At 45.0% G+C, this 14,841-nt stretch overlaps 1 protein-coding gene across 2 annotated transcripts in view; it reads left to right on the plus strand.

Annotated features, from left to right (window-relative positions):
* Nucleotides 1-2,561: 2,561 nt before the first annotated feature.
* PCBD1 (pterin-4 alpha-carbinolamine dehydratase 1) overlaps nucleotides 2,562-14,841 on the plus strand; it is a 35,458-nt gene continuing 23,178 nt past the window's right edge. The window contains exons 1-4 of one of the 2 annotated variants that reach the window (XM_060033484.2): nucleotides 2,562-2,658; nucleotides 5,173-5,304; nucleotides 5,839-5,919; nucleotides 6,688-7,258. In XM_060033484.2, the coding sequence (XP_059889467.2) occupies nucleotides 2,656-2,658; nucleotides 5,173-5,304; nucleotides 5,839-5,919; nucleotides 6,688-6,786 (315 nt within the window). In that variant the 5' untranslated portion in view covers nucleotides 2,562-2,655 and the 3' untranslated portion in view covers nucleotides 6,787-7,258. Of the gene's footprint in view, nucleotides 2,659-5,172; nucleotides 5,305-5,838; nucleotides 5,920-6,687; nucleotides 7,259-14,841 lie in introns of those variants that run through there. The other variant, XM_069541540.1, reaches the window with a different exon arrangement.

Genomic DNA, 14,841 nt, shown 5'->3' on the forward strand with positions numbered 1-14,841 from the left:
TAGTACCAGTTGGCATTTCCCTAACGATCCCACAGGAAGAAGGCGTCTCTCCACATACTTTCCACATTCTTGCCCTTATCCCAGTGGTACGCTACTAGTGCTAGGTTCATGGTAGGGGGCTGGAAGTGGGCTCTCTGTGGCCCTGGGTCCTGGAGCTTTCTCAGTGTTCCTGCCCATCCCCGCCCTCCCTCGGCCCCATGGCAGCCAGACTGCCTTATATCTGTGGCTGGACTTGTGTGCAAGTTTCCTGCTTCTCCCCAGAGGTAGCCGACCTCCAGTTGTATTGGTGTAGGATCCCAGGCCCAGAACTGTTTCCTGCCCCTACCCCAGGGCAGAGGGATTTTCTTTTTTCCTCCGAGTGTTTGTATGGATATATGCTTTCATATATGTCCATATATATATGGAAATGAAGCCACAATGCATATTTATCTGGGTTCTGGGAGAGACAGGATTTGTTGGCCCTCTCCTAGCGATTTACAGCTTTTGCTCCTTTAAGACAAGGGTCTGGAGAGGACTTCAAGTTTGGCCCTTTTCTCACAGCAGCAGCCAATCCCCTGCTTGGCTGGGGGGGAGGGAGGGGGAAGGGGGGTTTGCTCCCATCTTTTGCCCTTCCCCCACTCTTTCTCCTGAGCTCTCAGTGGAGGTCCATAAATAAAGGCTGTTCGTGTGTGCAAACTCTCCCCGTGGTGTCTCGGGGCCCCAGCTATTCCAGACTGTATGCCAGCACACACCTGGCTTCCAACAATGTGTTAACATTGCAGCTGATTTCTTCTCACCCACTTTTATGGAGGCTGTGTGTCTTCCCCCTCCCCTCCCCGCCCCACGCCTGGCAGGCACGCCTGGCACAGGTGCATCCTGCCTCCCATGGAATTCAGACTACTTGGTTGCCCTGTGACCTCAGCTCCCCGGCCAGCTGAAGAAAAGTGATGATTGTATATTATCTCCAGGCTTTTCTCATTGCTACTGTGGAACACTCTTTCCAGCTGTCTACACCGTAGCAGAGCCCAAATCCTCCTTTCTGTCTTTGAAAACTCTCATCTGCCCTCTACCCACCAGCGTTGCCAAGCTAATGCATAAGTCTTATTATACCAAAATATAAGATTTCTGCCAACAAAGGACATCATACAAGAAGTTAGTGTACAGATGGCTGAACGGGAGGAGATATTTGCAATATCTAAAACTGACAAGCAGTTAAAGTTGAGATATATAGAGTTCCAAAAACCAACTTTAAAAAAGCACTGTAAATTCTAAAAAGTAAAACTAAAAACTATAAAATATAGAAGAAAACATAGGAGAAAAATCTTTGTGACCTTGGGTTAGGCAAAGATTTCTTAGTTACAACATCAAAATACCAATTCATAAAAGAAACTTTTGATAAGTTGGATTTCATCAAAATTAAGAACATTCGCTCTTTGAAAGACATTGTGAGAAAGCAAACAAAATATTTGCAAATCATATATCTGATAAAGTGCTTGTATCCAAAATGAAGAACTCCGAAAACCCAGTAAGAAAACAAAAAACTCAATTTTTTTTTTTAAACGGGCAGGAAATTTGAACAGGCAATTCACCAAAGACTGACCATTGGCAAATAAGCACATGAAAAGGTATTTAATATCATTAGTCATTTAGGAAACTCAAAACCACAGTGAGATACCACTGCGCACCAATTAGATTGGCTAAAATTAAAAAGACTGACATAGCAAGTATTCGTGCAGCTGGGGGGGTGCGGTGCAAGGGAACTGGAAGTCTCCTACACTGCTGGTGGGGATATAAGATGGTCTGACCGCTTTCAGAAGCAGTTTGGCAGATTTCTAACAAGTTATAAGTATATACTTGCCATATGGCCTCGCCATTCCACTCCTAGGTATTCACGCAAGACAAGTGAAAACATATATCCATACAAACACTTGTATGCCAAAGTTCACAGCAGCTTTATTTGTAATAGTCAAAAACTGGAAACAACCCAAACGTCCAACAAATTGTAGCATATCCATTACAATATAATACTATAAAATAACGTCTACTTAGCCATAAAAAGGAAGAAACTATTGATACGTGCAACGACATGGGCAATCCTGCTGAGTGAAAGAAGGCAGATATAAAAAGAGTATAATTTGTATGATTTGCATTTACATAGCATTCTAGAAAATGCAACCTAATCTATAGTGAGGAAGCAGGTCAACAGTTGTCTTGAGTTGGGAGGACGCAACTTAAGGGTTATGGCTATGTTCTTGATCTTTATCGTAGCGATGGTTGCACAGATGCATACATGTCAAAAAGCATCAAACTGTACATTTAAACATGTGCAGTTTACTGTGTGGGTCAATTTCTCAGTAAGGTGTTTTTAAAAAAGAAAAAGTAATCTCGCGCCCAGGGTCACACAGCTGGTAAGCGGCAGAGCGCGATGCAATTGCTGGAGTCCGCGTTTGGAGCCTGGGTCCTTAATCCCCGAGCTCCCTGCAACGTCGGCACGGAGGAAAGTGCTGGAAAGCAGCCCCAGCTGTTGTTAATGATTACCAGTGGGCGGCCCCTTCCCGGCTGAGCTCCAGCCCCGGGGCGGCCCGAGCGCCGCCCCGCGCGACGGCTTCCCAGTGCGCCGGGCGTCTCGCTCGTCTGCTCCGCCGCCACCAGCTGCTGCCCGCGTCCGCGCCCGGCATGGTGAGCGAGTCGGGGGGGATCACCCGTAGGGGCGACCGGGTTAGGAGGGGGCGCGCGGGAGGGGCGGAGGAGAGCCAGGGGCCGCGCTGGGTCCCCGCCCAGGCCAGAGGACGGCGCCGGGAGGTACGGGGCGGGGGGTTCCTCCAAGGCCTTCGCAGAGCAGCCGCGCGCCCGGCTGGGGGAGTCGGGGTCTCTGTCCCACCCCCGCCCCCGAGTGGTGCCCCCTGGGAAGCTGAAGCCGGGAGAGGGGCGGTGGCAGGTCCGGGTTACAGCTAGGCGGGAGCCCCCCGCCAGAGCCCGCGCGGGGCCTCAGTGCCGCGGGTGGGGTTTAGAGACCTTTCTGGGCGGGGGTGGGGAGGGGCGGCATAGTGAGCCCAGGGCATAGTTCCCCTCGGTGGCGAGGTTCTGTCCTGTATTGGGGCGACTGAATTTGCGCGTCCCTCTGTCTGCCTGTTTACTGCCCTTCTCGCTTGCTCTTCTGCTAAGCCCTCTGTGCTGTCCCCCGACCTCAGAGCCGGCCCCTGGCTCCTAGTTTGAGGCCTCTGCCCAGCTATGGGGACATGGTTGCTCAGGGTCACCTGCCCTCCAGGCTGAGCCTTCCTGGGAGTCTCAGGCCCTGTGCTCAGCTGGGGAGGTGAAGGTGAGCCTGCGGAGAAGCTTCTAGACCCAGGAAGCTTTACTAAACAGCAGAAGTGTTGGGCCTCAAAGCGTTAGGAGCGGTCGGAACTGCGGTGCCACCTGGGAGGGCACTTTGAAGGCTACGGTTCAGATGGAGAGGAGGTGGTGGGTGAGCTGATTGTGAGGTACACTGAGGCCCAAAGCCGCAGGGCGTGGGTAATCAGTAACCCCTCTGCACACTCCCAGAGGTCCAGGCTGAGTCCAGGCCTGACCTGTGATTTACTAAGCAAACACCACCCCTGCCCCCTCTCTGATCCCAGATTTCAGCGGGACTTGTCAGTTCAGCCCCAGGCTGTGAAATGTAGGGGATTCCAGAAGACTCTAAAAAGGAGCCTCCTAGGAGCCCGCTAGTACCTGCGCACTCCTTTCAGAGCCAGAGAACTAAATGGTGGGTTCTGATGCCTTGGCTGCCATGTGGTCACCCGGTTGCCTGGATACACGGACCAGGCTTACCAGCCACTGAGACAGGGTCAGCTGTCTGGGGGTTGGGCGGTGATGCAGATCTCGACTGCCCTCACTGGCCTTCCAGAGCCCAGTAGAGGAGACAGAGCCAGCCAGATTGGTCCAGAGAGAAACCGCACTTTCAGGAGGGAGAAAACGGTTATCAGAGCCCTGAAATGTTTTTCCAGTTCTGCCCCAAACCTGAAGGCCTGTCATAAGCTTACTTGCCCCAGCAAGTCTCTTTTTAAAAATGCAGATGATATTCCCTTAATAACAATGGAGTTTATTAAAGTGTCCCCTGGCTCCTCTGGCTGATTCCTTAAGTGGAAGTTCTTGGGCCTTTATACCCATCAGGCCAGGGGAGATGAGTGCCCCAAGGCCACCTGGCTTCCAGTTTGCAGGCTGCCTCATAAAAGCTAGATTAACCTCCCTTGCATTCTCTTCCCAGACCTAACTGATTTAATTTAGCACTCTTACCTTCCTACCTTGGGTAGTTCTACTTCAGGGGCCTAAATTCTGGGATCCCTTAAGCTCCTCCACCTGGATCTTCTTAGAGGCTGGAACTGACCTTTGCTTTCTTCTGTTCTCCCAGAGAGGGTTCCACTCGCGGCCTGAATTAACGCCAGTTTGGGCTGCCTCGAGGGCATTTTGCACAATAGGAAAATAGGCCGAGGCAGTGGCTTTGCCGTTTGCCCTTGGCCAAGTTACTTCTGCTTTGGGGACTGAGCTCTGCGGCTCCAGCTTCCCAAGCTGACAGAATAGAAAAGAAGGTGGAAAACTGAGAAACGTAGGCCTGGCAGCTGGGAACCAGAGGCTGCCTGGGAGCGTGGTGGGATACCCACTAGGAGGTAGTGCCAGTGGTTGTTGACTGCGGTGTGGCTAGGGATCGCCTGGACCATGTTTTAAGTGCTGGTTCCTTTGCCCAGCCCCAGGGATGCAGACGCATGGACCCACCTTGAGAAGGATTCCTGTGCTTTTGCTGACTGAGGGTGGGGGGTGAAGGAAGAGAGGTCATTTCCCCTCTCTAGGCCGCAGTTTCCTCTTCAATACACAGCAACAGTGGGCTTGATTTACCTTTGCTCCCCCGTGAACAGAAGAGACACAGGGTTTTACGGAGGGGTGCCCTCTGTAAGGCTTTGGGTTCAGGGGTGGGGAAGGAGTGTTTCTCTGCCCCAGCGATTTGCGTTACACCTCAGGACTCTGTTCTCTAAGAACCTATCAGTGCACCAGACAGAGCCCCTCCTCCCAGTCTGTTGATTTAGACCAGCTGCCCTTTGACTGCGCCACCAGAACTGCCAGTGGAGGCTGGCTAAATTTCCCCAAAGGTCCAGAGCCCTCTGTTGTCCTGTGAAAAAAAACGAATGTCCTTGGTCTTCTGTGTTTTCCCTCTCCTAGGCTGGCAAAGCGCACAGGCTAAGTGCTGAGGAGAGGGACCAGCTGCTGCCAAACCTGCGGGCCGTGGGGTGGAACGAGCTGGAAGGCCGGGATGCCATCTTCAAGCAATTCCATTTCAAAGACTTCAATCGGGTATGGCATCAGGGTGGGACAGAGCGTCCTGAGACTGGGGCTGATGGGGTCACGCTCCAGAACGTGTTCCTTCCCTTAAAGTTCTGTTAGCCAAGACTGTCAGATGCTCCGCTAATCCCTTTTACTTGGAATGTGTCCTCCTTGGGGATTGGAGAGGGCGGAGATGGGTCTTGGGCTCTCCACACCTGGAACTTTTCGAAACGATCCTTAGGGAAGACAGTTCAAGTGGGAAGCAGATGCACATTTGAAGACATTTTAGTAGATAACTGAAAGATTGGCGAAGACTCAGAAGCTCTCTGGGGTTTCCACCTTGTTGGTGGTCCTGGTAACAAGACTTCCTACTGCAGAAGGACCACCTCAAACTGCAGCCTCAGAACCAGTGGCAGGGTGCTAGGCGGAATGCTGAAAGCTGGAAGGATCACCTTGTAGGGAGCGAGGCAATCCTCCTGTGTCTGGGCCTTACGCTGGCCATAAAAGGGGACCCAGCAGTCCTCTCCTTCAGGACACTAACCTGGGTCTCACTTCATTAAACAGGCTTTTGGCTTCATGACAAGAGTGGCTCTTCAGGCTGAGAAATTGGACCACCATCCTGAATGGTTTAACGTGTACAACAAGGTGAGTGATACATGCCTAGAACTCCAACTCATTCTGAAGGCCACTTCCTTGGACTTGCCTGTGGGCTCTCCTCACCCATAGGTCGACTGTCCGCTCCTGTTCCTTTCATCTCCTTCCTAGGATCGACATAAACACCCCTAGAAAATATTCAGTCTCACTACAGATTAAAGAAAAGCAACTTGAAACACTAGTGAGACAACGTGTGGGTTAAGGAGACATTAAGAAGGCAAATCCTAGAGAAGGAAAGGCTGTGGGGACCAGGCATATTCACTGTTAATAACTCTAAAGGGCTGACATTTTCTGGAGATATGGAAGAATGAAAAGGCAATAAACTTGAACTAAGAATACCCATGCACACCAAGGAGATCAGCCTGTCCGCTGAATGAATGGAAACAGTCATTAAATGCCTGTCGTGAACCAAGAGCTATGCTGGACTCTTTCTAAAGGCATTAAGGCTGGAAGTGATGTTCTGTAAATGGACCGTGTTGAGGAGTTGGTTTGGGGTCTTGTCTCTGGCCTTGAGGTTGCTCTTGATATCTGGATCTTTCTTTTTTTATCCTATGCTGTGGTTACCAGTGTTTATGGAAGTGTAATAGAAGACAGTTTTGCACTGATGTTAGAGACTCGTCAGGAAGGCAGCCCCCAGGAGAGGGGTTAGTGCCTGGTTACACTTCTTGGTGTGGCTGAGCCCGGGAGCTGGTGACTCTCTCCTGCTCTTAGGTGCAGTCGGTGGAATCAGCTGGCCCCGAATCTCTGGTTTTGTTTCAGGTCCACATCACCCTGAGCACTCATGAGTGTGCGGGCCTTTCAGAACGGGACATAAACCTGGCCAGCTTCATCGAGCAAGTAGCAGTGTCCATGACGTAGACCCTGCCCTTCCTCTCTGAGTTCTTCAGGGGAAAGGGGGGGACTGAACTGGGGATCCAGAGAGGGAACTGGGGAGCCCTGAGACGTTGGTGCAGTCAGAAGGGCCAAGTTGACCCCGCTGCTTCCATTTAGGGGCAAGTCCTTGCCTTGGAAGGAGAGGCCAACATCACGGCCAAGACGAGGGACTTAGACCGTTTTGCCCCACACCACTCTCGTCCTCCTTGGGGCCCTGTGACATGTGCATTGATTTGAATAAGTTCTTCTCTTTCTTTACAACTTCCCAGCAACCGTAATGACTTTCTTTCCTGGCTGCGTCTTGTTCTCTGATTCATTTCCCAAGAAGCTGTGAGAGAAGCTGTGTTTAACATAAAAAAGTCTTATCTTAGAAACCAGTAACTAAAGCCGTCCTCATCCTGTGTGACAGAAACCCATGTGCTTTTATGCCTCAAATAAAAACACTATTTCACTTGGCCTCAGGCTCTAGAATCTTCTTTTCCACAAGTCAATCCAAATCGGAGTCAACAGGCATCTAAAGCACCTAGTCTGTGCAAGACAGAGTTCAGGCCACTGGGGGAAAGGGGACCAGAGCACCCTGCCTTTTAAGCTCCTTATTGCCTCAGGGAAACAACTAGAAAAATAGTTAACTATTACTAGGCAGCATGAATGAAGTTAACGCCAGATGCAAAGGTAAGAAATGAGTTAACGAACACAAAGTGATTCACAAGAATCAGAAGGCTTCGTTTCAGCTCTGCCTCCAAGACCTGATTAGGATTCTGGAGGCAGAGGTGACTGAGGGAGCATCTTGAAAAGATAAAGGTTAGCTGGACATTTATATGCATGGTGGGACCTACGACTAGATCTTCTTCCCAGCCTGCAGGATCCAACACATGGAGATCTCTCTTTTATTTATTTATTTTTTACTTGAAGCATAGTTCATTTGCCAATTTGCCATACCGTGTAAATTTCAGGTGTAGATCAAAGTGATTTGGTTACATATATGTGTATGAGTACATATGTATACACACACACATCTATACAGTATATATATCTTTTCTATACTTCTCCATTAAAGGTTATTACAAAATGTTGAAGATAGTTCACTGTGCTGTACATACGTCCCTGTTGTTTATGTATTTTATATATGGTAGTGTGTATCTGTTAATCACATACTCCTAATTTATCCCTACCCCACTGTACCCTTTGGTAACGATAAGTATGTTTTCTATTACTGTAAGTGTTTCTGTTTTCTAATAAGTTCATTTGTACTATTTTTTATATTCCATATGTGATATCATGATATTTGTATCTGTCTGATTGCAAGTAGTAAAATAATCTCTAGGTCCATCCATGATGCTGCAAATGGCATTATTTAATTCTTTTTTATGGCTGAGTAATATTCCATTGTGTGTGTGTGTGTGTGTGTGTGTGTGTGTGTATGTGTGTGTGTGTGTGTGTGTGTGTGTGTGTATCACATCTTCCTTATGCATACCGCTATCAATGGACATAAAGGTTCCTTACAAGTTTTGGCTATTGTAAATAGTACTGCATAAATATTAGGGTGCATGTATATTTTCAAATTAGAGTTTTCTCCAGCTATATGGCCAGGAGTGGGATTGCTGGATCATATGGTAATTCTGTTTAGTTTTTTACGGAACCTCCATACTCTTCTCCATAGTGCCTGTACCAATTTATGTGCCCACCAAGAGGGTAGGAGGGTTCCTTTTTCTCCACATCCCCTCCTGCATTTATTATTTGTAGCCTTTTTGATGATGGCCGCCCTGCCTGATTGTGAGGTGACAGCTCACTGGAGTTTTGACTTGAATTTCTCGAGTAATTAGTGATGTTGGCCATCTGTTCATGTGCCTATTGCCCATGCGTATGTCTTCTTTGGAGAAGTGTCTGTTGAGGTCTTCTGCCCATTTTTAAAATTGGGTTGTTTGTGGTTTTGGTATTGAGTGGTATGAGCTGTTGGTATATTTTGGAAATGAAGCCCTTGTCGGTCACCCCGTTGCAGATATTTTCTCCCAGTTCGTAGGTTGTCTTTTGGTTTTGTTTATGGTTCCCTTTGCTGTGCAAAAGATGAGAAATTTGATGAGGTCCTATTTGTGTAGTTTTGCTTTTGTTTCCATTGCCTTGGGAGGCCGACCTTAGAAAACGTTTCTAGGATTTATGCTAGAGTATGTTTTACCTAAGGTTCTCTTCTAGGAGTTTGGTGGTGTCATGTCTTGCATTTAAGTTGTTAAGCCATTTTGAGTGTATGTTTGTGTGTGGAATGAGGGAGTGTTCCAACTTCACTGGTTTACATGAGGCTGTCCAGCTTTCCCAATACCACTTGCTGAAGGGACTGTCTTTTCTCCATTGTATATTTTCGCCTCCTTTGTCAAAGACTAATCGACTGTAGGTGTGTGAGTGTATCTCTGGCTCTCTGTATTTTGTTCGCTTTATCCCTATGGCTGTGTTTGTGGAGTACTATGCTGTTTTGGTTACTGTAACTTTGTAGTGTTGTCTGAAGTCTGGGCGGGTTATGGCTGCAGCTTTGTTCTTTTTCCTCAGGAGCGCTTTGGTAATTCTCAGGCTTTTATGGTTCCATGTACATTTAGGATTATTTGTTCGAGTTCTGTGAGAAATGTCATGGGTAGTGTGGTAGGGATCGCATGAAATCTGCAGTTTGCTTTGGGTAGTGTGGCCATTTAAATGATACTAGTTCTTCTGCTCCAGGAGTATGGGATAGCTGTGCACTTCTTTGAATCATGTTCAGTGGCCTTTGTCAGTGTGTTGCAGTTGTCAGCATATAAGTCTCTCACCTCCTTGGTCAGGTTTATTCCTCTGTATTTTATTTTTCGATACGATTTTAAATGGGATTGTTTTGTTTACTTTCCCTTTCTGATATTTCATTGTTAGTGTGAAGAAATGCAACAGATTTCCATATGTCAGTCTTGCATCGTGCTACCTTGCTGAATTTGTTTATCATTGCTCGTAGTTTTTGTGTGGGGTCTTTACGGTTTTCTATGTATAGTATCAGGTCATCTGCATACCAAGAGAATTGTACCTCTTTCCTTCCAATTTGGATACCTTTTCTATCTTTTTCTTGTCTGAGTGTTGTGGTGAGGACTTGCAATACCATGTTGAATAAAAGCAGTGAGAGTGGGCATCCTTGACTTGTTCCAGATTTTAGTGGGAAGACTGTCAGCTTGTCCTCATTGAGTATTATGTTGGCTGTGGGTTGGTCATGAATAGCTTTTATTATGTTGAGTTGTGTTCCCTCCATACCCGCTCTGGTAAGAGTTTTTATGATGAATGTATGTGGAATTTTATGAAATGCTTTTCCTGCATCGATGGCGATGATTGTGTGGTTTTTGTCTTTTCTTTGGTTGATGTGCTGTGTTGCACTGGTTGATTTGTGTATGTTGAACCCTCCTTGTGAGCCTGGAATGAATCCAACTTGATCGTGGTGTATGAGCTATTTTTGTTTGTTTGTTTGTTTGTTTGATTGAAGTATGGTTAATTTACAATTTTGTGTTTCTGGTGTACAGCCAAGTGATTCAGTTAAACATTTATGTATCTCCATTCCTTGTCGAACTTTTTCCATTATCGTTCCTTATAAGATATTGAATAGAGTTCCCTGTGCTATACAGTAGGACCTTGTTGTTTATCTGTTTTATATATAGTAGTCTGTATCTGCTAATCCCAAACTCCTAATTTATCCCTCCTCCGCCCTTTCCCCTGTGGGAGCCATGAGTTTGTGTTCTATGTGTGTGAGTCTGTTTCTGGTTTGCAAATAAGTTCATCTGTGTCATATTTCACATTCCACGTATAAGTGGTACCATATGATATTTGTCTTTGTGTGATATCGTCTGATCATCTCTTCTGCAAATGGCATAATTTCTTTCTTTCTTATGGCTGAGTAGTATTTCATTATGCATATATAGATATACATACACACATCTCTTTATACATATGTCTCTATATATAGCACATCTTTATGAATTCATCTGTTGATGGACATGTAGATAGCTTCCATGTCTTGGCTATTGTAAATAGTGCTTCCGTGAACATTGGGGTGGATGTATCTTTTTGATTTAGAGTTTTCTCCAGCTATATGCCCAGGAGTGGTTTTGTTGGATCATATGGTAACTCTATTTTTAGTTTTTTTAAATTACTTTTTATTGGCGTATAGTTGGTTTACAATGTTGTGTTAGTTTCTACTGGACAGCAAAATGCATCACTATACATATACATATATGTGTACACACACACACACACTCACATCTATTTTGGATTTTGTTCCCCTTTAGGTCACCACAGTGCAATGAGTAGATTTTGCTGTGCTATACAGTAGGTTCTCATTAGTTATCTTTTATACGTAGTAGCAGTAGTGTATGTATGTCAATCTCAATCTCCCGGTTCATCCCACTCCCCCTTTCCCCCTTGGTATCCTTACATTTGAACTCTACCTCTTTGTCTCTGTTTCTGGTTTGCAAATACGATCATCTGTACCATTTTCCTAGATTCCACATATATTCGTCAATGTACGATATGTGTTTTTCTCTTTCTGCATTTCTTCAGTCTGTATGACAGTCTCTAGGTCCATCCACATCTCTACAAATGACCCAGTTTCATTCCTTTTATGGCTGAGTAATATTCCATTGTATATATGTACCACATCTTCTTTATCCATTCTTCTGCTGATGGACATTTAGGTTGCCACCATGTCCTGACTATTGTAAATAGTGCTGCAGTGAACATTGGGGTCCATGTGTCTTTTTGAATTATACTTTTCTCTGGGTGTGTGCCCAGTAGTGGGATTGCTGGGTCATATGGTAGTTCTATCTAGTTTTTTAAGGAACCCACGTACTGTTCTCCACAGTGGCTGTATCAATTTACATTCCCACCAATAGTGCAAGAGGGTTCCCTTTTCTCCACACCCTTTCCTCATTTCTTGTTTGTAGATTTTTTTCGATGACGGCCATTCTGACCAATGTGAGGTGATAACTCATTGTAGTTTTGATTTGCATTTTTCTCATAATTAGTGATGAGCATGTTTTTATGTGTTTGTTGCCCATCTGTATGTCGTCTTTGGAGAAATGTCTATTTAGGTCTTCTGCCCATTTTTGCATTGGGTTGTTTGTTTTTTTGATATTGAGCTGCATGAGCTGTTTTTATATTTTGGAGATTAATCCTTTGTCAGTTGCTTCATTTGCAAATATTTTCTCCCATTCTGAGAGTTGTCTTTTCATCTTGTTTATGGTTTCCTTTGCTGTGCAAATGCTTTTAAATTTAATTAGATCCCATTTGTTTACTTTTGTTTTTATCTTCATTACTCTAGGAGGTGGGTCAAAAAAGATCTTGCTGCAATTTATATCAAGGAGTGTTCCGCTGGTTTTTTTTTTTTTTTTTTTTTGCGGTACGTAGGCCTCTCACTGTTGTGGCCTCTCCCGTTGCCTGTGCTCTGGACGCGCAGGCTCAGTGGCCATGGCTCACGGGCCTAGCTGCTCCACGGCATGTGGGATCTTCCCAGACCAGGGCTCGAACCCATGTCCCCTGCATTGGCAGGCAGATGCTCAACCACTGTACCACCAGGGAAGCCCCCGCCTGTTTTTTCCTCTAAGAGTTTTATAGTGTCTGGCCTTACAGTTAGGTCTTTAATCCATTTTGAGTTTATATTTGTGTATGGTGTTAGGGAGTGTTCTAATTTCATTCTTTTACATGTAGCTGTCCAGTTTTCCCAGAACCACTTATTGAAGAGGTTGTCCTTTCTCCATTGTATATTCTTGCCTCCTTTGTTGTAGATTAATTGACCATAAGTGTGTAATTAATTGACATTAATTGATTGTTTCTGGGCTTTCTATCCTGTTCCATTGATTTGTATTACTGTTTTTGTACCAGTCCCATACTGTCTTGATTACTGTAGCTTTGTAGTATAGTCTGAAGTCAGTCTGAAATCAGTCAGTGTAGCCTGATTCCTCCAGCTCCTTTATTCTTTCTCAAGATTACTTTGGCTATTCGGGGTCTTTTGTATTTCCATACAAATTGTAAAATTTTTTGTTCTAGTGAAAAATGCCATTGGTAATTTGATAGGGATTGCATTGAATCTGTAGATTGCTTTGGGTAGTACTGTCATTTTCACAATGTTGATTCTTCCAATCCAAAAACATGGTATATCTCTCCATCTGTTTGTGTCATCTTTGGTTTCTTTCATCAGTATTTTATAGTTTTCTGCATACAGGTCTTTCACCTCCTTAGGTAGATTTATTCCTAGGTATTTTATTCTTTCTGATGCAGTGGTTAATGGGATTGTTTCTTGAATTTCTGATTTTTCATTGTTAGTGTATAGGAACCTAACAGATTCCTGTGTATTAATTTTGTATCCTGCAACTTTACTAATTTCATTGATTAGCTCTAATAGTTTTCTGGTAGCATCTTTAGGATTTTCTATGTTTACTATCATGCCATCTGATTGATTTGCATATGTTGTACCATCCTTCTGAGCCTGGGATGAATCCACCTTTAACTTGGTCTATGGTCTTTCTAATGTGTTGTTGGATTTGTTTTGCTAATATTCTGTTGAGAATTTTTACATGTATATTCATTAGACATATTGGCCTATAATTTTCTTTTTGCTAGTGTCTTTGTCTTTTTTTAATATCATGGTGATGGTCACTTCACCAAATGATTTTGGGAGTGTTATGTCCTCTTCAGTCTTTTGTAAGAGTTTCAGAAGGATTCGTGTAAGTTCTTTGTATGTTTGGTGTACTTTCCCAGTGAAGACATCTTGTATTGCTCTTTTGTTCACAGTAAGCTTTTTTTTATTAGATATTAATTTCACTTCTGGTGGTCAGTGTGTTTAAATTATATATTTCTTACTGATTGAATTGTGGTGGACAGTAATTTTCTACAAACTTTTCCATTTCTTCTAGGTTGTGCAGTTTGTTGGGATATAATTGTTCACAGTATTGTGTTATGGTTGTTTGTATTTCTGCAGTTACCGGTTATTATATCTCCTCTTTCTTTTTTTTTTTTTAACATCTTTATTGGAGTAAAATTGCTTTACAATGGTATGTTTCTGCATTATAAAAAAGTGAATCAGGGCTTCCCTGGTGGCGCAGTGGTTGGGAGTCCGCCTGCCGATGCAGGGGACGCGGGTTCGTGCCCCGGTCTGGGAGGGTCCCGCATTACGCGGAGCGGCTGCACCCGTGGGCCGTGGCCGCTGAGCCTGCGTGTCCTGGAGCCTGTGCTCCGCGGCGGGAGAGGCCACAGCAGTGGGAGGCCCGCGTACCGCAAAAAAAAAAAAAAAAAAAAAAAAAAAAAGTGAATCAGCTATACATATATATATATATGTATATATCTCCCCATATCTCCTCCCTCTTGGGTCTCCCTCCCACCCTCCCTATCCCACCCCTCTAGGTGGACACAAAGCACCAAACCGATCTCCCTGTGCTATGCGGCTACTTGCCCACTAGCTATCTTTTTACATTTGGTAGTGTATGTAAGTCCATGCCACTCTCTCACTTCGTCCCAGTTTACCCTTCCCCCTCCCCGTGTCCTCAAGTCCATTCTCTATGTCTGCATCTTTATTCCTGTCCTGCCCCTAGGTTCTTCAGATCGTTTTTTTTTTTTGGATTCCATATATATGTGTTAGCATACAGTATTTGTTTTTCTCTTTCTAACTTCACTCTGTATGACAGACTCTAGGTCCATCCGCCTCACTACAAATAACTCAATTTTGTTTCTTTTTATCGCTGAGTAATATTCCATTGTATATATGTGCCACATCTTCTTTATCCATTCATCTGTCAGTGGACACCTAGGTTGCTTCCATGTCCTGGCTATTGTAAATAGAGCTGCAGTGAACATTGTGGTACATGACTCTCTTTGAATTATGGTTTTCTCAGGGTATATGCCCAGTAGTGGGATTGCTGGGTCGTATGGTAGTTCTATTTGTAGTTTTTTAAGGAACCTCCATACTGTTCTCCATAGTGGCTGTATCAGTTTACATTCACACCAACAGTGCAAGAGGGTTCCCTTTTCTCCATGCCCTCTCCAGCATTTATTGTT

This window comes from Delphinus delphis, chromosome 16, assembly GCF_949987515.2.
Source record: "Delphinus delphis chromosome 16, mDelDel1.2, whole genome shotgun sequence".
Classification (NCBI taxonomy): Eukaryota; Metazoa; Chordata; class Mammalia; order Artiodactyla; family Delphinidae; genus Delphinus; species Delphinus delphis.